The 24,007-nt window shown below is 38.9% G+C and overlaps 1 protein-coding gene across 2 annotated transcripts in view; it reads right to left on the reverse strand.

The window, feature by feature from the left end:
* The window catches only part of SVEP1 (sushi, von Willebrand factor type A, EGF and pentraxin domain containing 1), a 225,022-nt gene that overhangs the window by 62,929 nt on the left and 138,086 nt on the right, over window positions 1-24,007 (reverse strand). For both annotated transcript variants that reach the window (XM_031654388.1, XM_031654387.1), the window contains exons 26-36: window positions 23,146-23,347; window positions 20,848-21,023; window positions 13,717-13,841; window positions 12,579-12,702; window positions 11,676-11,846; window positions 9,813-9,986; window positions 9,266-9,385; window positions 7,627-7,803; window positions 7,288-7,372; window positions 6,512-6,703; window positions 4,971-5,138 (exon numbers count right to left, since the gene is read on the reverse strand). In XM_031654388.1, coding sequence (XP_031510248.1) covers window positions 4,971-5,138; window positions 6,512-6,703; window positions 7,288-7,372; window positions 7,627-7,803; window positions 9,266-9,385; window positions 9,813-9,986; window positions 11,676-11,846; window positions 12,579-12,702; window positions 13,717-13,841; window positions 20,848-21,023; window positions 23,146-23,347 — 1,714 coding nt within the window. The remainder of the gene's footprint in view (window positions 1-4,970; window positions 5,139-6,511; window positions 6,704-7,287; window positions 7,373-7,626; window positions 7,804-9,265; window positions 9,386-9,812; window positions 9,987-11,675; window positions 11,847-12,578; window positions 12,703-13,716; window positions 13,842-20,847; window positions 21,024-23,145; window positions 23,348-24,007) is intronic.

The following is a 24,007-nucleotide window of genomic DNA, read 5'->3' on the forward strand; positions in this document are numbered from 1 at the left end:
ACTAGAAAATCTAGAAGAAATGGATAAATTCCTGGACACATACACCCTCCCAAGTCTAAACCAGGAAGAAGTTGAATCCCTGAATAGACCAATAACAGGCTCTGAAATTGAGGCAGTAATTAATGGTCTACTGAGCAAAAACAAAAAACAAAAAACAAAAAACCCCAGGAGCAGACAGATTCACAGTCAAATTCTACCAGAGGTGTAAAGAGGAGCTGATACCACTCCATCTGAAACTATTCCCAACAATAGAAAAAGAGGGAATCCTCCCTAACTCATTTTATGAGGCCAACATCATCCTGATACCAAAGCCTGGCAGAGACACAACAAAAAAAGAGAATTTTAGAGCAACATCCCTGATGAACATCGATGCAAAAATCCTCAATAAAATACTGGCAAACCGAATCCAGCAGCACATCAAAAAGCTTATCCACCATGATCAAGTGGGCTTCATCCCTGGGATGCAAGGCTGGTTCAACATATGCAAATCAATAAATGTAATCCATCACCTAAACAGAACCAAAGATAAAAACCACATGATTATCTCAATAGATGCAGAAAAGGCCTTCAATAAAATTCAACACCCCTTTATGCTAAAAACTCTCAATAAGCTAGGTATTGATGGAACGTATCTCAAAATAATAAGAGCTATTTATGACAAACCCACAGCCAATATCATACTGAATGGGCAAAAACTGGAAGCATTCCCTCTGAAAACTGGCACAAGACAGGAATGCCCTCTCTCACCACTCCTATTCAACATAGTGTTGGAAGTTCTGGCCAGGGCAATCAGGCAGGAGAAAGAAAGAAAAGGTATTCAATGAGGAAAAGAAGAAGACAAATTGTCCCTGTCTGCAGATGACATGATTGTATATTTAGAAAACCCCATCATCTCAGTCCAAAATCTCCTTAAGCTGATAAGCAACTTCAGCAAAGTCTCAGGATACAAAATCAATGTGCAAAAATCACAAGCATTCCTATACACCAGTAACAGACAGAGAGCCAAATCATGAATGAACTCCCATTCACAATTGCTTCAAAGAGAATAAAATACCTAGGAATCCAACTTACAAGGGATGTGAAGGACCTCTTCAAGGAGAACTACAAACCACTGCTCCACGAAATAAAAGAGGACACAAACAAATGGAAGAATATTCCATGCTCATGGATAGGAAGAATCAATATTGTGAAAATGGCCATACTGCCCAAGGTAATTTATAGATTCAATGCCATCCCCATCAAGCTACCAATGAGTTTCTTCACAGAATTGGAAAAAACTACTTTAAAGTTCCTATGGAGCCAAAAAAGAGCCCGCATTGGTAAGACAATCCTAAGTCAAAAGAACAAAGCTGGAGGCATCACTCTGCCTGACTTCAAACTATACTACAAGGCTACAGTAACCAAAACAGCATGGTACTGGTACCAAAACAGAGATCTAGAGCAATGGAACAGAACAGAGCCCTCAGAAATAATACACACATCTACAACCATCTGATTGTTGACAAACCTGACAAAAACAAGGAATGGCTAAAGTATTCCCTATTTAATAAATGGTGCTGGGAAAACTGGGAGCCATATGTAGAAAGCTGAAACTGGATCCCTTCCTTACACCTTATACAAAAATTAATTCAAGATGGATTAAAGACTTAAATGTTAGACCTGAAACCATAAAAACCCTAGAAGAAAACTTAGGCAATATCATTTGGGACATAGGCATGGGCAAGGACTTCATGTCTAAAACAACAAAAGCAATGGCAACAGAAGCCAAAATTAACAAATGGGTTCTAATTAAACTAAAGAGCTTCTGCACAGCAAAAGAAACTACCATCAGAGTGAACAGGCAACCTACAGAATGGGAGAAAATTTTTGCAATCTACCCATCTGACAAAGGGCTAATATCCAGAATCTACAAAGAACTTAAATTTACAAGAAAAAATCAAACAACCCCAAAAAGTCAGCGAAGAATAGGAACAGACACTTCTCAAAAGAAGACATTTATGCAGCCAACAGACACATGAAAAAATGCTCATCATCACTCGCCATCAGAGAAATGCAAATCAAAACCACAATGAGATACCATCTCACAGCAGTTGGAATGGCTATCATGAAAAAGTCAGGAAACAACAGGTGTTGGAGAGGATGTGGAGAAATAGGAACACTTTTACATTGTTGGTGGGACTGTAAACTAGTTCAATCATTGCGGAAAACAGTGTGGTGATTCCTCAAGGATCTAGAACTAGAAATAGCATTTGACCCAGCCATCTCATTACTGGGTATATGCCAAAAGGATTATAAATCATGCTGCCATAAAGACACATGCACACATATGTTTATTGCGGCACTATTCACAATAGCAATGACTTGGAACCAACCCAAATGTCCATCAATGACAGACTGGATTAAGAAAATGTGGCACTAAATGCCCACAAGAGAGATCAGGTAAGATCTAAAACTGACACCCTAACATCACAATTAGGGTGGAATATTATTCAGCCATAAAAAAGGATGAGGGCATGTCCTTTGTAGGGACATGGATGAAGCTGGAAACCACCATTCTGAGCAAACTATCGCAAGGACAGAAAACCAAACACTGCATGTTCTCACTCATAGGTCGGAATTGAACAATGAGAACACTTGGACACAGGATGGGGAACATCACACACTGGGGCCTGTTGTGGGGTGGGGGTAGGAGGGGAGCAATAGCATTAGGAGATATTCCTAATGTAAATGACGAGTTAATGGGTGCAGCACACCAACATGGCACATGTATATATATGTAACAAATCTGTATTTTGTGCACATGTACCCTGGAACTTAAAGTATATTAAAAAGAGAGAGAGAGAGAGAGAGAGAGAGAGAATGTGACCCACCACCTTCGTGTCTTAGCTATAAAGTGGGAGTAATATTTCTTCTGCCACACTCTTTGTAAAAGGAAGTACTGAGATGATTCACATAGAATTCCTTTAAACAAAAAATCCTATTCAAATAAAAAGATTTTTAAAATCATTTTCATAATTGTCTTGATTCTTCAAATAAATCACTTTTAGATAAACAACATTAGCCAGACATAAGACTCTTCTTACTATATCTTCTAAGTGAACAATTTGTGCAGATGTATATGATTTGTGAAGGCAAGAGGAAAAAGTATTAATCTGTATATGTAGCATCATCTTTAATATTCAAAAATACATGCAAAGACAGAAATCTAGGAAAAATGAAGTAAAATATTACCAATATTTGTCTTTGGGTAATAAAATCATGGGTGACTTTTAAGTATAGATTTTGTATTTTCTAGTTTTATATGATGATCATGCATTACTTTTTAAATCAGAAAATGCTCCAGCGGTAGTCAATATCAAGATATTGTTTGGAACATGTATATTTGCTAAGATTTCACCAAATTTTAAATGACTAATTTTAAATAGTCCTATGCAGTTCATTAGGGGCAGTTCTTATGTGAGTGAGTCCACCGGGGTAGATGGGACCATCCAAAGCCATTTCTGCACTGACATTTTGATATTAAAGATTCCTTGTTCACTTAAAGATGTTAATATTTGGGCTTCAGTTATTCATGCAAGTCTTTAACTCTTACTCTCTTTTCGCAAGGAAATATTGTTGCCACCTGCTGGCAGACACGTATTAGTGGAATGGTTTTCTATTCCCGTGAAGTAAAATCCAACTTCCATGAAAATACAGAAACTGCACTAATCATCATAATAATGGCTAAGTTTGTTGGGTTCGTTGATTTTTTTTCTAGTTAGGCCATGTATTATATCATTTTATTTCTCACAATATCCGTAAGTATGAACTCATTTTATGCAGGAGCACAATCAAGGCAGAGAAGTCACACTATTTCCCCAAGGCCCCACAGTTAGTGAACAACAGAGTTGAGATACAAATCCAGATAATGGCAACTTCTCTGCTGTGGCAGCTTGTGAAAAACAACTGTAGTAAACCTGGAGTGTGAAAGCCCTATTGATCAAAGTATTTATTGAGGATGCATAGGGAAAAAAACAATGATTGCAATGAAATGCAACTCAGATGACCTGAGATTTAGTCACCCCTCCATACTGTATTGGCTCCATTGAGACCCTAAATTGATCATCCCAAAGGGAGCCTTTCCCTTCTCAGTCCCTCACAGGGCTTTTGTGAAGATCAAATGAGACAATGAGTCTGAAAGCCCTTTGTAATTTGTTTCCTGGTTTCCAAAGATTATCTCTGAATTAAATATGATCATTAGAAATGTAAAAACCTGAACTTTATTAACTTTTTTCCTCCCTGTAGATATGTCATCTTTATGTTATGACTTAAGTCTTGCTTTTGGTTTGGCAGAATATAAATACACAAAAGCCCACTTAAATGTACTTTTTGCATCTTTAATAGTACAATATAAGGCTAGGCACGGTGGCTCATGTCTGTAATTCCAGCACTTTGGGTGGCTGAGGCAAGTGGATCACCTGAGGTCAGGAGTTCAAGACCAGCCTGGGCAACATGGTGAAATCCTGTCTCTATTAAAATACAAAAAGTAGCCAGGTGTGGTGGTGGGCACCTGTAGTCCCAGCTATTTGGGAGGCTGAGGCATGAGAATTGCTTGCGCCTGGGAAGTGGAAACTGCAGTTAGCCAAGCTTGTACCAATGCACTCCAGCCTGGGCAAGGTGATAGAGCAAGACTCTGTCTCAAAAAAAAAAAAAAGTTAAAATAAAAAAAATTATAAAGATATTTTTTTCACTGCATTGCCCAATGTCCATTATTGAGAGTCTAATTTGATATACTACTCAAATTCCAGGAAAACACTATTTCCACAGGAGAATATACTCTGTCTCTGCAAGTAGGAAATAAAAACATAAGGCTCTCTTTGTCTTTGGCTGCCAGGAAATTAAATTTCGTGTCCAATGGAGCCCATCTCTGCAGTCGGGAGCATCCACTTCCCTGGCTCTCAGTGATCCTTTCCTTCATAGGCTCTACTCACCCTTCTTTGCAAGTATAAGTGACGGTGTTCTTGAAAGTGAAGTTACTCCCTGTAATGACAGCATCTTTGATGGCAGGCGGCTCTCCACAGAAGACGAGGTGACAGGCAGGTGGCGCTCTGTCCCAGATGCCAGAAGCCATGCATTCAATAATGGAAGGGCCCTGTAAGCTACAGGAAAGAATGATGTTACTCTTTCATTGGCTATGGATTTGCTGCTATAGAGATAAAACAGGAAGAACTCAGAGTAAGGGACATTTGAGGAATTTGAGTACACAAAAATAGCATTTCTTCATATTAGATTGCTTTATATGAAAGCAACAGAAATCTAAACAAGTTATATACCATTTGAAACAATGAATGGGTGAAAACAATGTAACAACAATAATCACTTGGTGCATAGTAAAATATTGAATCTGCTTATGGGCAGTTGTGTAAGGCACTCCAGACCTGTGAAGAGCAGACTACTTGGATGAGAAGGGGTTCATTAGACTGGTTAGAATCCAGCAGGAAGAAAGCCACTCACCTTAGTAGCCAGGAAATCAGGGCAACTAAGGTCAAAGGGAACTGTCCAGGCCATGAGCCTGGGCATTGGAACCATGCTGCCCCTGACTCTGACCTCTGGTCTTCCTTTGACTGAAACCTCACATCCCTATGCCATGGCTTATCTGCCTTTCTTTTCAACCTAATTCTGATAGCACGCTTTAATTCACTCCACTTTCTGTTCAGTCGATCTGTTCCACTTCAGATCCTGTTGATCATGTTTCTGATCACAGCCTTTCCCCATTGTCCCTTCTGTTTAAACACACACACACACACACACACACACACACACACACCTCCTACAGTATTAAGAACCTAGCCCCTTATCTTGACATGCTTTTTCGTAACATTCCATGCAATGTTGAGTATAAGCTTGGTAAGCTGTTTATAAAGAAATCCATCACAAAAGCATTTATTTGGTATTTTGTTTATGTTTCACAAAAAATTTTTGCTTCCATGTTTTGAAGTCTGAATGCTTATAGCAATTGAACTAGGACTCCCAGAGTCATAGTTAGATTGAATATTTCCTTGGGCATTTACCATTAGCTAGGTAGGCCTCAGGAAGCATACAGATTTGAGAACATCCTCATATTTATAGATTTGTTTTTAGAGTCAGCTAGTCACATATAAATGAAACCTATTGAGTAAATACAGGCACGGTGGCTCACACCTGTAAGCACTTTGGGAGGCTGAGGCAGGTGGACTGCTTGAGCTCAAGAGTTCAAGACTAGTCTGGGCAACATGGTGAAACCCCCATCTCTACAAAATACAAAAATTAGCTGAGCATAGTGATGCACACCTGTAGTCTGCGCACGCGGGAGGCTGAAGTGGGAGGATCGCTTGAGCCTGGGATGTGGAGATTGCAGTGAGCTGAGACTGTGCCCCTGCACTCTAGCCTGAGTGACACAGTGAGACCATGTATCAAAAAAATTAAAATAGGGAGCGAGTAATACAGTATTGTAGAAAGCTTGGTTGGTGTCTACAAACATTACAAACATTACCTGTATCCTGTATCGCATGAATATGATGCAGTAGAAAGGTAGGTGAGCCCACTCAAAACATATTTTCCATTATTTATGTTTTCTGGACTAGAACACTTCACTGGTTCACACACAGGAGAGGAATGACTCCAAGAACCGTTAGCAAGACAGGATGATTCCTTATCACCAGCCAGAGTATATCCTTTATTACACCTAAAGAAGATAGAGGAAAATTACAGGATATAATTTGCTTTATTTTGCATACTTTTATCTGTGCCAGAAACCTCTAAAAAATATTAAGAATTTATACATATTGGAAAAGTTGATTTTTTTCCTACTGAAATAATGCTTTTCAATTAATTTTTTTTTCAAGATTGAATACTGTATATCTTCCCCACAGGGAAGTAGGATAGATTTAAGAATTTGGCTTGCCTTCAGTTTGTATCATGGGTTAGTAACTACAAACAGGGAATCCTTGCCTTGAGAGTAGTGTGGTCTAGTCTGTTTCTGAGACATCAAGAGTATTCATTAGCTAGGAGCATCCACTCTCAGCGTGCCTCAGGGGGGCGCTGGAGGTAATGATAGGTTACTGGTCAGGTTATTTAAGGATTCTAGCTATAACTACCATTAAATTATTGGATTAAGATTTGTTCACATTACATATCATTCAATTAATTACATATTAATTCAAAAATGTCCTCTGGAATTATTTTCCCACTCCCTTTCTTTCAGTGTTATATCACTACCAGCATGCCATCAACATCTTCCATAATACAGTTTTAATATTGGACACTTACCTATATGTCACTTTGCTGCCAAAGGTAAATGCTAACTCCTCAATGCAACCATTTTCCGGAATAGCCGGTTTACCACAGGAAACAGCTTAATGAAGGAAAAACAAACATGTGACTTTTTTGAGACTGTTTGTGCAAAAATCTCTGAAATCTCAAGGGGCAGTTCAAGATCTTTTTTTGTTTGTTTTCTTTTTTTTTGGAATGTGTGTGGGGTCATGTTTAAACATGAGCCTAATACTTCAGTTCAGATACAAAGAACATTGATATAACACTTTATATGTCTACACCTTACCTTTCTATGATTGCCAAACATAATAAACATGGTAACATTACTAAACATACCTTTACAATATGGTATTAGATGATTCCATTCTCCAGACTCCAAACATGTGATTTTGGTTACTCCCATCAACTGGTATCCTTCCTGACATGAAAATGTGACTTCGGCACCTACTGTATAAATGTCACCTGAGGAGTAGCCATTTTCTGGATTTCCTGGAGCCTTACATTTTATAGGTTCTAGAAACAAACAGTTTTGGTGGAACAATAAGTGGCTTTCACAGAACCATGCAAAGTCTCATAGTAAAAGAATTCCACTATAGTTAAGAGACCTGTTAAAATCACAAGAGAAAACCTCGTGAAGGGAAATGCATGAGGGCCCAGAGACACATTGGACATTAGACCAGAACATACATTTAATAAGCATTGAAGCAACAATAATTTGAAACAGCAATGCCTAACAACAATATACATAATTTTTCTGGCCCCAAAAGGTAGGCTCTCATTGGGAAAGTAGCGGTGGTGCTAGGGCGTGGCTTAGAAGGGCATTAGCCTCTTTCATCTGTTCCCTCTTAATACCGTTTTTCAGAGCAATTGACTTGGTGTCAGGTTGATGGAAAGGCTGAATAAAGCAGAATTAGGAATGTTTCCAGCCTCCCTTCCCAAATAGTGTGGGCTCTGGGCTCTCCCTATCAACAGATTCAGGGTCAGTCACCACTGCTATAATAGGAAGGAGAAAAGGCTAAAGCAAGGTTTGGGCCAGTGTTGAGCAAGAAAAGTGAATATAATACTTGATTTCTCAAAAAGGGAAGATATATTGCATCAATCTTTTCAAAGGCCATTTGGGCTACATAAGTCAAGGAGTTTAAATAAATTCTTAAAGTAAATGCAATTATGAGCTGATTTTGAGGAAAGCAGCCAGAGGTAAGCACAAAGATGTATGTCCAAAGATGCTTATTAAACTGTTTTCCATAGTGAATATCACCTAATATTAACATACAGAGAAAAGTTACTTATGGAAAATCCATAAAGCCAATTATAAAACAGGAATTAAAATCCTGCTCTCAAACTATTTTGTGACATCAAAAAATTTGCCAGATATAATATTACATGACATAACTAAAATAAAGAACTGTTTATATGGTGTGTTTATATAGACATCTTATTGTTTTCTGGGAGTTACTCCTCACAGCAAATGAAGAAATACAACAATGGGTTGAGAGATGATCTAGTATTATCAACGCTATTTCAAAATATCATAATGCAAGATGTCTTGGGGAGGCAAGATATCTATTTTTTTTCAATGATACAATTTTATGTGACCGAGGCAGAGGAAAGATATTGATAGTGAAGACGTGATAAAGCATCTTCCTTGCTCTGATTGAGGCAGAGAGGTCACTGATTATATTTCTATATCAACTCTATTATTCTTGTACTATGTAGACATTTCAACATTCTAGCAGCATAGTCGGCTATCAGTTTTGTTTCTCAGAAATTGGGAATTTGGGGGAGGCACAATGCTACTTTAAAGCACTTTTAGTTGTTACTGATGTGTCTTTTATAAGATCTTTATCTTGTCTGCCTACCTGTATGCCCTTCGAAGTTGAAACTATTATCTTACTTAGAAATAACATACACTTAAAACATGTGCTTGAATAAAAGACTGGAATGAGGAACTTCTAGTTCTACATATATTAGTTACCTGCACAGTTTTTCCCATCTCCTGTGTACGGTGGAATACATGAACATATGTAGGATCCATCTATATTCAGGCAAGAAGCATGCTCACTACAATCTGATCCAACTGCACACTCATCGACATCTAAAATGAAGACAGCTTATAAATTTTAAAGCTGATTCCTTTTCCTTATGTATCGAACATCTGTTTTTACTTTTAAATCATTACATATCACGTAATGCACAACACTTCATATATTTGTATAGAATTTAAATATAACAGTCATAATCACATTGCAGATATACAATAAAAGCTATTATTTCCCTAGTTTATAGGTGGGCAAGTATAAGACAGGGATATATAAATATAGTTTTAATATGGAGCCTGATAAAAATTTAAAACATTTCTGGCACCTCTACACACAGCTGCTTTGTCACCATGGCTTGGCCACAGCTTACTGGGATGAGATAAAATTAACAAAGCAATGCCTCAAGAACCTCAGGAATTTGGGATGATTGTCATCTACAGAGCTAGAATAATCTCGTATAGTAGTTGCCAACATTTATCTCACCAAGGCAGGATGGTGAAACGCCGTTCCAGCTCCCATTATCTGTACAGAACATCCTTGAATCACCCAATAGATAGTAGCCATTGTTGCACTGGTAGGTTACTGTGCTGCCAGCATAAAAGTCATCGGCTGAATGGAAGCCATTCTCCAAAGGAGGTGGCACCCCACAGCTAATGCCTGTAAGGTGACCAGGAAGAAGACGACATTAAAAGCAAAATACTCAAAGAACACTTTATATTAAACTAGCAGTTCTGTTAAGCATGACATTTTTACTGCATGCAAACATCAGACTGAGTGTGTCCTAGGGATAGCAGCAGCCTGAACCCTCAGCATCTAGCACACTGCCTGGCTCATAGTAGGCATGCAATTCATTTATTCAAAAAACATTTACCCACTAGACGCTGATAAAGTTTGGATATTTGTCCCTGCCCAAATCTCATGTTGAAATGTGATCCCCAATGTTGGAATCAGGGTCTTGTGGGAGGTGTTTGGGTCACAGGGGCAGATCCCTCATGGCTCGGTGCTGTCCTTGCAACAGTGAGTGAGTTCTCACGAGATCTGGTTAAGTGTGTGGCAACTCTTCCTCCACTGTCTCTCTTGCTCCTGCTCCTGTCATGTGATGTGCCTACTCTTGATGCCTTCTGCCATGAGGACAAGCTCCGTGAGGCCTCCCCAGAAGCTGAGCAGATGCCAGTACCATGCTTCCTGTACAGCCAACAGGACTGTGAGCCAATTAAATCTCCTTTCTTTATATATTACCTAGTCTTAGGTGTTTCTTTATAGCAATGCAAAATGACCTAACACATAGACACTGTTCTAGGTGCTGTAGTTACAACAGTGAGCCAAACAAACAAAATCCCTGCCTTATGGAGCTTTTTATCTAGTGGGGTAGATAGGCAAAACAAACAAGCAAAGAAACAAAACAGGTGAATATATCAGGTGATAACAGGTGCTTATCTAAAATAGCAGTCTAGCTTCCACCCAACCCTCATTTTTGTATTACTTTTTTTTAAGACAGGGTCTAGCTCTGTCACCTACACTGGAGAGCGGTGGTGCAATCTCGATTCACTGCAACCTCTGCCTCCTGGGCTTGGTGATCCTCCCATTTCAGCCTACTGAGTAGCTGGAATTATCAGCACACATCACAATGCCTGGCTAATTTTTGTATCTTTTGTGGAGATAGGGTTTCATCATGTGCCCAGGCTGGTCTTGAACTCCTGGGCTCAAGCGATCCACCCGCCTCGGCCTCCCAAAGTGCTGGGATTACAGGTGTGAGCCACCACGCCTGGCCACACTGTATTTTCCTGGCCTCTTTTGTCTTTCTTCACAGCTCTTACTTCTAGCCCTTACCTTTATTATTTACTATAAATACATATTATATTTACTTATTTATTTTCCTGTTAGAATCCTAAACTATTAGAATCTAAACTTCATAAGAATAGGGGCTTTTTCCCCCCAACTGCTGCATCTCGAGGACCTAGATCAGTGCCTAGCACACAATAGGTACTTTAAAAGTTGCTGAATAAATGAATGAATGAATGCACTCGACTGAAGACGTCTCTCCCTGTTTTCCCCTCCAGCAATGACCCATCTATCTCTGGGCCTCCACCTAGGGTGTGTCTTTCCATCACTTTCAGTTCCTTGCATCACCTTGGATGCATCCACAAATGGTCCCTTTGGATCCTAATCACCCATCTCCTTCATGATGCCCAGCACAGTTCATTAAACAAAGAAAAGGTTCAACGAATATTTGGTATATTTGCTACTGTGAAGTATTCACCCTTTGTCTAGCATTCCTGAAAAGAGTTCTTATGTTTTCAATATTTTTCAAAAGTCACTGAAATGGCCTCAAGAAAGGCAGCTCACGTTCACAGTGAGGAAGTGGTTGTGTCCACTGTCCTTGATTCAGACAGTACTGCACAGGGTTCCCGACCAGCTGGAAGCCTGGATCACAGAACAGACTGATTTTGGAACCTGGCTTTAAATCTTCTGATGCAGTTCTCAGATGAGGCACTGACCCTCCTAAGCGTGGGCAATCTGAGGGCAAAGAATACAGGTGCAGAGCTTGTCAGCAACATAGTGGCAGCATCACCAAGTCAATGATTTCAAGCTGTATTCCGTATCAGCATTTGAGAGCCACCTTACTGATGTGAAAACAAGTTAACATATAACCAGATCACTGGCAAGCAAAATTACTTTAAAAAAACATTTGAATCAACAACTCTCTCTCTTTTAAAATATTTTAGGAATGTTAATGAAATGTTCTTGTAAGTTATCAAAAGCCATAAATTCTAGGACAGTCTAAGAAACTCATTTAAATACATTTAATTTCATAATAGAGTTTTGATAATTCAGTTTTAGTGTGTGGATTGCAACATCCATTGCTTTTCTCCCTGTGCTACCTGTTCCTAGATACCTTCTACAAATTATGGAACCAAAAGAGTACCCCATCTCAAACAGGTGCATAGTATGTTGGTACGCACTGAAAAAAATAACCTCATCTCTTCTCTAATCTTATTTTCCTGATTTTATTTTACTTTCATCCAAATTTCCTCCCTAATTATATCTTGTTATACAGAATATATTTTAGCATTAAAGAAAACAAATCCTTTGGATGAAAATAGGGTAAGTATGAATTACTGGTTACAAAAAGTAGATTGACAGGCACATACAATTTGACTGATAGAGAATTCTGAATTGTCTCCTTTTACTAGACAGTCCCAGGGTGGTCAAGAGATAGTGGAGTCTAGGGAAGAAGGAAATTCTCACCAGAACAAAATATGCTCTTTGAATCGATCTTCACTTTCCCCATAATTCCCGACAAGAAATCGGGCCATGCTAACACGTTTCCTCTACTGAGTTCCTCTGGGCAGGCGGTAGCCAGTGACTTCACCTGAAAGTTTAATAACACTTTAGATAAGCCTTACTTGTTCCATTAAGATTGCGTTATTATATGTTATTTTAGTCCTATTGAAAACATTCACAGATTTTTTAGAGGTGGGGGTAGAGGGAAGCAGGTATGATTTCAGGGGCAGCAGGAAATTATCTTCCATTTCCCTCTCCCCCAGCTCTATCATTCCCTCTCCCAGCTACTTCTCCCACTAGACTCATAGTTGCCTGAAATTTTGAAATCCTACACCTAGAATTCCCTATGTAAAGCCATGTGGTTTGTTAAGGGGTTGTAGAGGCTCTCTCCTTCTTCATTCTATGTCTTTGACCTCTGACACAGAAGAGAGGAAGCTGAGGCTTAAAGAAGTCAAGCCTCTGTAGTAATAAGAGCGAACATTTATAATAAGAAGATCCTTTACTATGGATCAAATAATACCACAAATGCATATGTAGTATTTTGTTCAATCTTGTCAAAACTCTGCTATGTAGTTCTATTTATCCATCTTTTATAGATAAGAGAACTGAAACTTAGTGAGATGGAATAACATGTTCAAAATCATCACAGTGAGTTTGGTGTAAGACTGGGATTTGAACCCCAGTTGTTTGACTCTAGGCTGGTTTTAGCCACTAGGTCGTATGTTGCTCTCTATGGATGATCTTGTGCCAGCCTTAAAGTTCTGCATCTTTAGTCAGAGAGATTTGAAGCATTATTCTTTATGATTTCTCCTGCTCTCTTTGATGATATTCTTAAATTTTATTGGAAAACATTATTTTGCAAAATCTAAAATAATTCCAATAAAATTTAAGAACATCACCAAGAAACTAAAAACGGTGTTCACTGAAAATTACTGTAACTTCTGCCTAACTTCCTCTATAACCACAGCATCAAATGATACTGGTGATAAATTCTGATAACCAAGAGCTTACAATAAGTTATGTCATCATTAGGCTGTTCACATTTTTACTAGGTTTGTACCTTTGCATCTCATTACTGTCATACACTGAAAATGGAATTGACCTGCTGTGGAGACAGGACATAGTCCCAGAGGTTGAGCTGGCTTATGGAGCCCACAAAAGACTCAGCTGGGCTGAATCCCTCTCCTTTTTTGTCTTGCTCTTGCCCCAGAACTAATGCACCACCACCTAGAGAGAAAGAGAAAGAAAAGGAGGAAAACTGGCCTGATGGTCTGTTATTCCTAAATCTAAATTTAATGAAAGCATGACTGATACAAATAAATGAAAGAAAATTACTGAAAAGCAAAATTCTATAAATTTACTGCAGGTTTTATCAATAAGAACAAATTCAATGTTTTATATAGCAACTTAAAAATAGACAGGATTTAGAATGTTGATTTATAAACCTGTAACTACAAAAACTATATTCAATACATATATATGCATATAATATTTTATGTTGACAAATTAAGTATTATTTTGCTTACTTTCTTGTAGAAAATCACCCTCCATGGAAGTGACTGCTATTTTTCTTATTCCTTAAGCTACAAAGATATAGTTTCTATCACCAAATCCAGGGAACTTTCTAAAGTTGCCAGGGGTCTCCTAATTGCCAAATTCAATAGAAATTTCAGTATTCATCTCTGTGACTTCTCTGTATCATCTGTTTTGGCTAAGCATTTCATTCTATTCAACTTGCCTTTCTGGGTGCGCCAGATAGTCTGTGTCTGCACTGGCAGACCTACCCTCCACCCTTCTCCACTCAGCTTTGTGTCTCAAAGGTTTTCCCGTGGGCTGCATCACCTGGCTTCCTTGTCTCCTGGCTTCTCTTTGTTTCTGGCCAAAAAGGAGCCAGCATGAGATAAGAAAATGAGATGAGAGAGAAGTTGAATCTCCTGTATCCTCTCCTGCCAGACAACCAGCTAGGAGTGGCTTTTCCTTCTATTTCTGAAAAGATTAGGGGATTCTCTCCAGCGCTACAGGTTCCTAAGTTCTGGCAACAATGCCTAACCCTTGTCACTTCAGGCCCATCCCCTTACACCCATCTGTTGTTGCTAGTCATATGTGTTTTACTGTCATATTTTGGTCTTCTTAACCACACTCACACCTTTGAAAACAGCCCTTCATTAAACTCACTTTAGTGACTACCTGTTTCCTGCCGGGAGCCAGACTTGAGTACACTATGCTTGATTTCTATCAGAGCATCCTCTCCTGGTTTTCTTTGAACCTTTCTGCTCATTCTCAGTCTCCCTTCTCTGCCTGCCTCTTAGAAGTGATCCCAAGATTCTACCCTGTGACTTTCTTCCTTCCACTACTTTTTTTTATTTCAGTATTTTTTGGGGAACAGGTGGTTTTGGGTTACACAGATCACTTCTTTACTGGTGATTTCTGAGATTTTGATGCACCCATCACCCGAGCTGTGTAAACTGTACCCAACATGTAGTCTTTTATCCCTCACCCACTTCTTACCCTTCCCTCAAGTCCCCAAAGTCAACTACTGTTTCAATTTGATCTCACTTGGTTAATCTATGTCCATTGATCCCTCCTTCATGATTTCCCAATCTACATGTTTTTAAATTGTATTAATAATTTTAAAGTTAATACATGCACAGATTAAATTATAAAGAACTCTTCTTACCTAGAAGTAATTATTTAATAGTTTTTTTGTATTTCTTTCCAGGTTTTTATTTTAATTTTGTTCTAGTATATGTATATGTATGTGTGAGGTATTTAAAACACATAACTCGGTATCATACATATTCAGAATGTTTGAATATTGTTCAAGGTGTTGTGAGACCATCTTGAACATGTTCCCATTTCATGAGTTTTAGTAGCTATCCTATTTTTTTTTTTTTTTTTTTTGAGACAGAGTCTTACTCCCTTACCCAGGCTAGAGTGCAGTGGTGCGATCTCAGCTCAACACAACCTCTACCTCCCAGATTCAGGTGATTCTCATAGCTCAGCCTCCCGGATAGCTGGGATTACAGGTATGCACCACCACATCTGGCTAATTTTTGTATTTTTAGCAGAGATGGGATTTCACCCACCCTCACCACCCATGTTGATCAGGCTGGTCTCCAACTCCTGGTCTCAAGTGATCCAGCCACCTCAGTCTCCCAAAGTACTGGGATTACAGATGTGAGCTACCACGCCTGGCCTAGCTATGCTGTTTTAACACGTGAATGGACAACAAAACATAATTTGCTTAATTAATTAAACAGCCCCTTATTACTGGATGTTGGCCTTGTTTCTAAGTTTAATATTAAAATAACACTGAGATAAACATGTTTATTTATACATACTTATATATATGTTCAAATTATTGATGATTTCCATAGATTTATTTCTAGTAAACTGATGGTTGCAGGCAAAGAATTTCTCTGAGGCTTTTGATGCAAGTTTCTAAATTGCTTCCCAGAAAAATTGTATCAACTTACATACTTGCCGGTGCTCTATACACAGGTTTGCTATGCTGAATCCTAGCCAATTTTATGGTATCACTAAAAACAACTTTGCCAATTTGATATAAAGCAGTATCAGACCTATATCTTTAGCTGTATGTATTTTTGTGACTAGAAATTCAACATAGACCTCAAACTCAATATGTCTAAAACCATATACATAATCTTTTCCCCCATCACCAACTCCTTTTCTTAGAATTCTTACCTTAGCCAACAGACTCTTCAATAAACTTGGTCAAACTGAAGCCAGTCATTCACTGCTATGCACTGAACTGTGTCCCCACCAAATTCATATGTTGAAGCCCTAACTCCCACCATGGTGGTATTTAGAGATGGAGCCTTTGGGAGGTGATTGGATTTAGATGAGTTCATGAGGGTAGGGCCCACATGATGGGACTAGGGCCTGTATAAGAAGAGACACCAGAAAGTTTGCTCTCTCTCTCCCTGCCATATGAGGATACAGTGAGAAGGTGGCTGTCTACAAGCCAGGAAGGGGGCTCTCACCAGGAACGAACCATACTGGTACTCTGATTTCAGACTTCTAGCCTGTAGGACTACAAGAACATTAATTTCAGTTATTTTTATTTTTTTATTTTTGAGGTAGAGTTTCACTCTTGTTGCCCAGGCTGGAGTGCAGTGGCGCGATCTCACCTCACTGCAACCTCTGCCTCCTGGGTTCAAGCAATTCTCTTGCCTCAGCCTCCCAAGTAGCTGGGGGCCCGCCACCATGCCCGGCTAATTTTTTATTTTTTAATTTTTAGTAGAGATGGGGTTTCACCATGTTGGCCAAGCTGGTCTCAAACTCCTGACCTCAGGTGATCCACTTGTCTTGGACTCCCAGCGTGCTGGGATTACAGGTGTGAGCCACTGCACCCGGCCAATTTCAGTTATTTAAGCTACTTTGTGTATGGTTTTTTTTTTTTAATGGTAACCTGACCGGACTAAGACAGCCATGAAGGGTGTCAATTGGAACTCTGCAATATTTATGGATTCTCAGTCATCCTGGCCATCCTTATGCCTCTGGTCAGTAAACTGTTTCCTTAGGTGGTTACTGTAAGAGTTTCTTGGTTTTATTTTGCTGTTCCTTCAATCTACCATTTACTTTTCCATCATTGTTGATATTTTAAAGATAAAAACGTTTTTTTAACCAGAAAAGAAATATACATTCATTATTAAAATATCATAAAGAAAATAAAAATCACCTGTAATCACACTACTTAGAGAAGAGATAGTTGAAAACAAGAACACACTAAATTAAACCAACACAAAAAAACCACTGCCCCACCTCACTTGATAATGCCATTTCCTTTTGAAATACCTTTAATGTCTTTTAATTCAACTGAAGGAGAAAGTGTGCATTTCTTGGGGGACATAAACAGGCTCATTACAGCCCAACACTATGTTATGTTTTAGCTTCTTTCTCTATCACGTCTTCCTTTTCTTCTCCTCTATATACACTGTGCTACTGCTTTGGGGATCAGTCAACCATTCCTCCTCACACAAAACCCATTCATGGCTCCGTGCCCTCTGCACGCAGAGCTCCTTCTGTCTGAGCTGCCTTTCCCTGTTCTTCTGACACATCCAAGACACAGGCTGGTAAATTCAGCAGATGTTTATGAAGCTACCAATAATGTGCTGTCTACAATACCAGGCACTGGACTTACACTGATAAAAAAGGATTTCTTCTTCTAAGAGATAATTCTAAGGGAAAATTCATACATAAATACTTTCCAATATAGTGTGGTTAATGCAGCAGTGGAGGCATGCAGAGTGAGAGAAGAACTGAAACAAAAAGCTCAATGAGAATGGGCTGGGCTCAGGGAAATCTTTCAGACATGGATCTTGAAGATTTAGAGTTAATCTCATGCAGAAGGAAGATATAGAGAATTTCTAGGCAAAGGAGTGGGTAGATTGCAAGAAAGAATTCTATAGCATGATGTGTATGGTAGATACTAAGGGTGTCCATCCACACCCCTGGAGGTTCCCTCTACCATTGTGAGTGCTACAGTTTCTAATGGTCCCACACCTACTCCATGTGTGGACATGTATCAATAGGCTAATCTAAGTGGAAAAGGCAGAAGGGGACATGAAGAGGGCACAGCCATAAATTAAAAGAGTTAGGCTCTAGGAATGCAATTTGAGAGTCTCGTTTTAACTCTTCTGGAATTCTCTGTTTCTTCATTTCTAAAATAGTAGCATAACTACTCTATTAAATTCACATGATCATTGTGACAAAAACATTGAGTAAATTTTGTAAAAATATTTGGGTAATTAGGCATAGATGGTATTACAAGGAAGTTTTGGTTTTGGCACTGGCTTCCTGTTCAAGTATATTTTACAAAGAGGCAAAGGATGATAGACCACGTTTTAAATTTATCCAGAGTGATTTCATCAAAATCATCTTATTAGATATTGCTCTAGTATTATAAAGTAATTACATGATTTTCAAAAGCAACCTCTATATTAATCTCCCAATACTCCCATCTTACAACAACCTCTCTAAAGTTTCTAGTTTGTCTCTGTTTCTCTTTCCTTCCCCCTCCAAATTAATCTCCCCAATCCATTTCTTTATAAATCACCCTTGCTCCCTAAATTCATTAAATGTCCTAAGCCTCCTTCTTCTCTGCCTTCTCCTCATAGCAAAATGCATGTGTCCTTGACTCTACAGCTCTGTCCTTTGGGTCTTCCATTTCTGGAACCTCAACACTCAGATGGTGCCTTACTGGCTGGATTGGCGCTTGGCAAATGCTCAGTGTGTGGATACACATCCAAGGATCTGTCTGTATGTTTCATTCATCTCTTCAGTTATTCTGGGTTTAAGGAGGAGTGGGCTTTCTCTCTTATTTTTCATTTGTCCCAAGTTTCTCTCCAAGGAGAAGCATAATAAATGCTTCTTAGATATTAACTCGGATATTAACTTTCAGTGCTGTCCCTGCACTTGGGAGTCCTTTTGTCCTCTGATTAGAGACCGCTTTGTTGTTTAGGAATTTTTGTATACACCCTATTACTTCTTTCTGCTCATGCCCAGAACCACTTAAGCTGCCCTTCCTGCCATCTCACCCAGCCATCTTAAAATCCATCACTGACTCCCTATTGATTTTAGGGTGAAAACCTCAATCCTTAACCCATACTACATGGCTTTATGTGATTTGGCTATGTCTGCCCTCTCTACCTGATTGCCTTGCCTTCCCTCTTTCAGCCTGCATTTCAGATACATCAATCTTTTTCTAGCTCTTTCAGCAAGGCCCAGTCCCCTTTGCTAATTAGTGCTTGACCATCCTTGAGAGTTAGGGATATCTCCACAAGCCTCCATGGACTCCCCATTCTACATCAGCTCCCTGGTTACAGGCTTTCATAGAATGATGTTCCTTTCCTCCATAGTGCTTGCCTCAGTGTGAAATTACACATCATTTAGTGTGATTATGTGATGAACACCTCACTCCCTGGCCACAATAAAAGCTTCTGGAGAGCAGGGACCACATAACTTTTGCTCATCATTGGGTTTCCGGTGCCTTGCATAGGTGCCTGGCCCTCCTAGTGAGTGCTTAGGACGTATTCTTTAAATTCACAAGTAGATCAATTTTGGTTTGATCCACATGGATCTTCGTAGTATTAAAAGTGAAACAATGTATGGACAATTATTTTTTTTCTTTTTTTTGAGACAGAGTCTCTCTCTGTCGCCCAGGCTGGAGTGCAGTGGTGTGATCTTGGCTCACTGCAACCTTTACCTCCTGGGTTTTCAAGCAATTCTCCCGCCTCAGCCTCCCAAGTAGCTGGGATTACAGGCACCTGTCACCACACCTGAATAATTTTTTTTGCGTGTTTTTAGCAGAGATAGGGTTTCACCATATTGGCCAGGGTGGTCTCAAACTCCTGACCTCGTGATCCACCCGCTTCAGCCTCCCAAAGTGCTGGGATTACAGGCCTGAGCCACTGCACCCGGCCAATAATTTCTAATAAATAAAATAAGTATTGTATTTGAGGCTTTGCAAAGGCATCTCATCACATTTTTATGAAGTTTAGTATTTTTGTGCTATATTTATTAGTATACTTATCCTAGTTTCATACAACTTACTTCTAGAATATATTAGTCAGTTTCTAATACTTTAATTCATTTTTGTCTATTTAATTTTCTGTTACCTACGCACCATTTTGTGTACCTGAAACAAATGAGCAAAGTAAAAAGTAATGTCATATGCATATATTTCTATAGATGGAACAAGCTTATTGCCATGTACAATGCTGAGAACCTGGGTCACCTAATGAAATTTAGTTTGCAATTCTTCAAATTAAAACTCCTGGGATATTTATTAAAAAGTATTTTTTAGAAGACAGGTCAAGATCTATTTGAAAAGGGCCATAAAAGATGGATAGCCATGGTCTTGCTTATATGCTGATTACAAAACAAAACAAAACAATCCTTAAACAAAAAATACCAGTAATTAATCTCCTTGGAAGACAGTTTAGCAACCAGCTGTTAGTTCAGCATGCTTCTTGGTAGTCTTAATGTAGATCTTCAAAGGCATTTCTCACACAGAGAGGCAAACAGCTTACCTACGAAAAAAGCTTCTAATAACCCACAGTTAGGATAATCAGGGAGTAGGAAATGAGAGAGAGAGAGCCGTTAATCTTTGTTTGAAACCAAGGACAAAAATGCTAGCAAACCTGATGTCCATTTAAGGAGCATCACCTCTACAGTTCAACAGAATTATACTCATTTTGTTAAAACATACCAGGTATGGGCAAACCAACAGAGAGGCCAGCACCACCGTCAGATAATTTCCCATCGATGTAGACTTTCCAGACGCCATTGGCACTTGTCCAAGTGATTGCAATATGATGCCATCTGCCATCATTCACTGAGGGACAATTTGTTATCTTTTCCTTGCCATTCACATAAAGAACCCAGCTGTGGAGAGAAAGATTCCAGGGAATGTAGTCATTAGCCATATGTTGCAAACCTTACTGTGGGGCATGTTACTATTTTTCCTCTTTTCCTTTTCTTTGTGGGTAAAGTACTTTGTGTAAACCCATTACTCTTTTTTTTTCTCCACTTGGTCACATTTTGTAAAAGCAGATTTGATTTACTAATTATACTTGATTGCAGCTCACTGAAAATTGGTTTGTGTTCTTAAACACTGAGGGGTAGGAACAAGTCTTAGGATGAGCCAGGAGAAGTTGCTCCAATTTGAGACAGTTTACCAACTGGCTGTTTCGGAGAGAATGAATCAAGAATGGAAAGGGTGAGAATTGTGTAAAATGCCAGACTGACATCCTTCTTCCAGAATGTAAGTTTCTTAAGACCAAGAACAAATTTCAGATGTTTCGTAGATGCTTCATCAAACAAACAATAAGTCTGTTTGATGGTTGCTGCTATGGTATGAATATTTGTATGCTGTCTTGTGTGCTCTCAAAATTTATGTATTGAAATGTAATCACCAATGTGATTAGGAGATGGAGTCTTTGGGAAGTGATTAGGTCATGAAGGCTCTGACGAGACCACTTGCACCTTCACCATGTGAAGACATAGTAAGAAGGTGCCATCTGTGGACAGGAAAGTAGGGCCTCCCCAGAAACTAACTATGCTGGCACCTTGATCTTGAAGCCTCCAGAACTGTGAGAAATACACTTCTGTTCTTTACAAGCCACCAAGTCTATGCTATTTATTGTAGCAGCCTGAATGGACTAAGACAGTTGCTCATGCAGTCATATGTCAGACAAAGTATGCCGATCCAAAGAAAAGAATATTTGAAACAACAAGGATGGCCAGCCAGAAGATGTTTCCAACAACTGTGTCATTCAGGGAAATAACAAAGCTAATAAGCAGTTTAAAGTGAAAAATCTTCAAAATCAAATGGAGAAAAAGAAACGATTAGAGAAAGTTGATGATGAAGATAAAAATTCATTGACTACTTCTCCCAGCATCTTATCAGATCTTGTTTACAGATGTTTATGAAAAAATATTTTTTGCGATATTAATGGTTTCCTTTCTGCATTTTTCCAGTTTCTCTCCTTATTCAAGGAGGCAACAGGTTCTCTCTTTATATATATTTTGTTTCAAAGGAGGGTTTTTGCAAACTTCTTGGATTTTTGTTTTTTAACAGATCTAGTAAATTAAGAAGAATAGTATTTGAGGATGGGAGGTTTCTACTAGAATAGTGAGATTCCCCTGGATTGGGGATAGAAAAAAAAGCTCAGTGGGTTTTGAACACCAACAACGTGCTCATAAGTAGAATTTTGGCGGATCTGAGAGGAAAAGACCATGTGGTGCACCGCAGAATCTAACCACATTGAAGTTATGAACCTGAAGTTTTGCCAAGGATTTCATATGTTTAAAAAGCAGTGGTTTTAAAGGGACCATAAAGCCTGGGTCAGTGGACAGCTCAGTGATAAATAATGTGGACAGTTGACCAGTGATGGAAGTTCTGCTTAAGTCTGTGACTCTTTGGCAAGACTCTGCGTACAACTAAGGTTGGCTCTCCTGACAACCCAGGGGGATGGGGCCCTGAAGTTGGAATTAATGGATTCTAAAAAAATATGCACCCTGAGTTTGTATACTGATTTGTATGCAATACACTTGTCTCCCAAGGGTCAATGATGTCACTGAAATCCCTTAACTTTTAGAGGTCCTATTATATAAAAGAAAGAGCATCAGTATTTGAGTCAGAGTTTGAGACTTAGCCCTGCTACTTCCAAGGTGTGAGATTTGGGGCAAGTCATTTAGACTTTCTGAAACTTTATTCTACTGTCTGTAAAATGGGCACAGTTCCTCAGGTCATTGTGAATATTAGAAGAAGTAATACATATGAAAATACTTAGTAAACAGCAAAACACAATACATGTTTGAGGTATTATCACGAAAATTTTACCTTCTTACAGAACTTGTTCAGATGTTCCATTTGATTATTGATACCCTGCTGTTTTCTGGGAACAACTGACCCTCTACTTTCCCATTTCCCATCCTCAATGTCAGTTCTAATTTGGCTCCAAGATAAGGTCTTAAGCACAGCCTTCCCGACACTTCCGCTTACCCATTATAATCAGTCAGGAGCAAAGTATTGTCGCTGCCATTATCAACTGCATAGGAGATTGGTGTTCCATAGTTCATGTCATCAGAGGATTTCATCCAGAAGGTACAGGTTAGAGCATGGAGAGATGGGAGCACACCATCTAGCATGACGTATCCATAGATGCCAGAAACTTCAAAATCCAGGTTAAAGCCTGTAGACTGTTCTGTAATGAATAAGAAAAGTGTGCAGACGGTGGCACTTGGAAGACATTTCCAATTGTCAAAGGAAGCAGTGCTATTGTCAAAGAAGCTCATTTCAGTGAATATGATTATTTACCTAAGAAGCAGTTTCAAAATTAAATAAATATTATTTACAAAATACATAGTGCATTCTTTTAAATAAAATAACCAGTGAGTATACAAGATAGGAAAAGCATTCAATAGTGAAAGGAAGCAGAGAAACAGGAAGTAGTTGGAAGGAGAGGTGGACCTGAAATGCTACTAAAGCCAGGAGATACTAAAGCATGTCTGTATGCTAATGAGAATGACTCAGTAGAGAGGAAGTAATTGATGTCACAGGAGAGAAGGAGGAGGATGTGCAAGGGTAACATGCTATCCTATTTAGAACTCTGGCTTTTCCCTATTTCATGAGCAATTCAGCTCTGCCCCAAACCTGCATAGCCCACTCAATAAAACAAGTCTTACAGCTAAAAGACTCCAGTCTCCTGAGAAAGTATTTAGATTTGATCTGCTGATTCTCAAACATGTTCATGGATTCTCACCTCTGAAGTCAAGTGGCTTATCAAAGTATCCTTTTTATTATAAATAAGTAGAACGTGAAGAGCTCTACTAAATTCAATTTTCTCTATTTCCCCCCTAAATTT

Source organism: Papio anubis, chromosome 13, assembly GCF_008728515.1.
Source record: "Papio anubis isolate 15944 chromosome 13, Panubis1.0, whole genome shotgun sequence".
Taxonomy (NCBI): domain Eukaryota; kingdom Metazoa; phylum Chordata; class Mammalia; order Primates; family Cercopithecidae; genus Papio; species Papio anubis.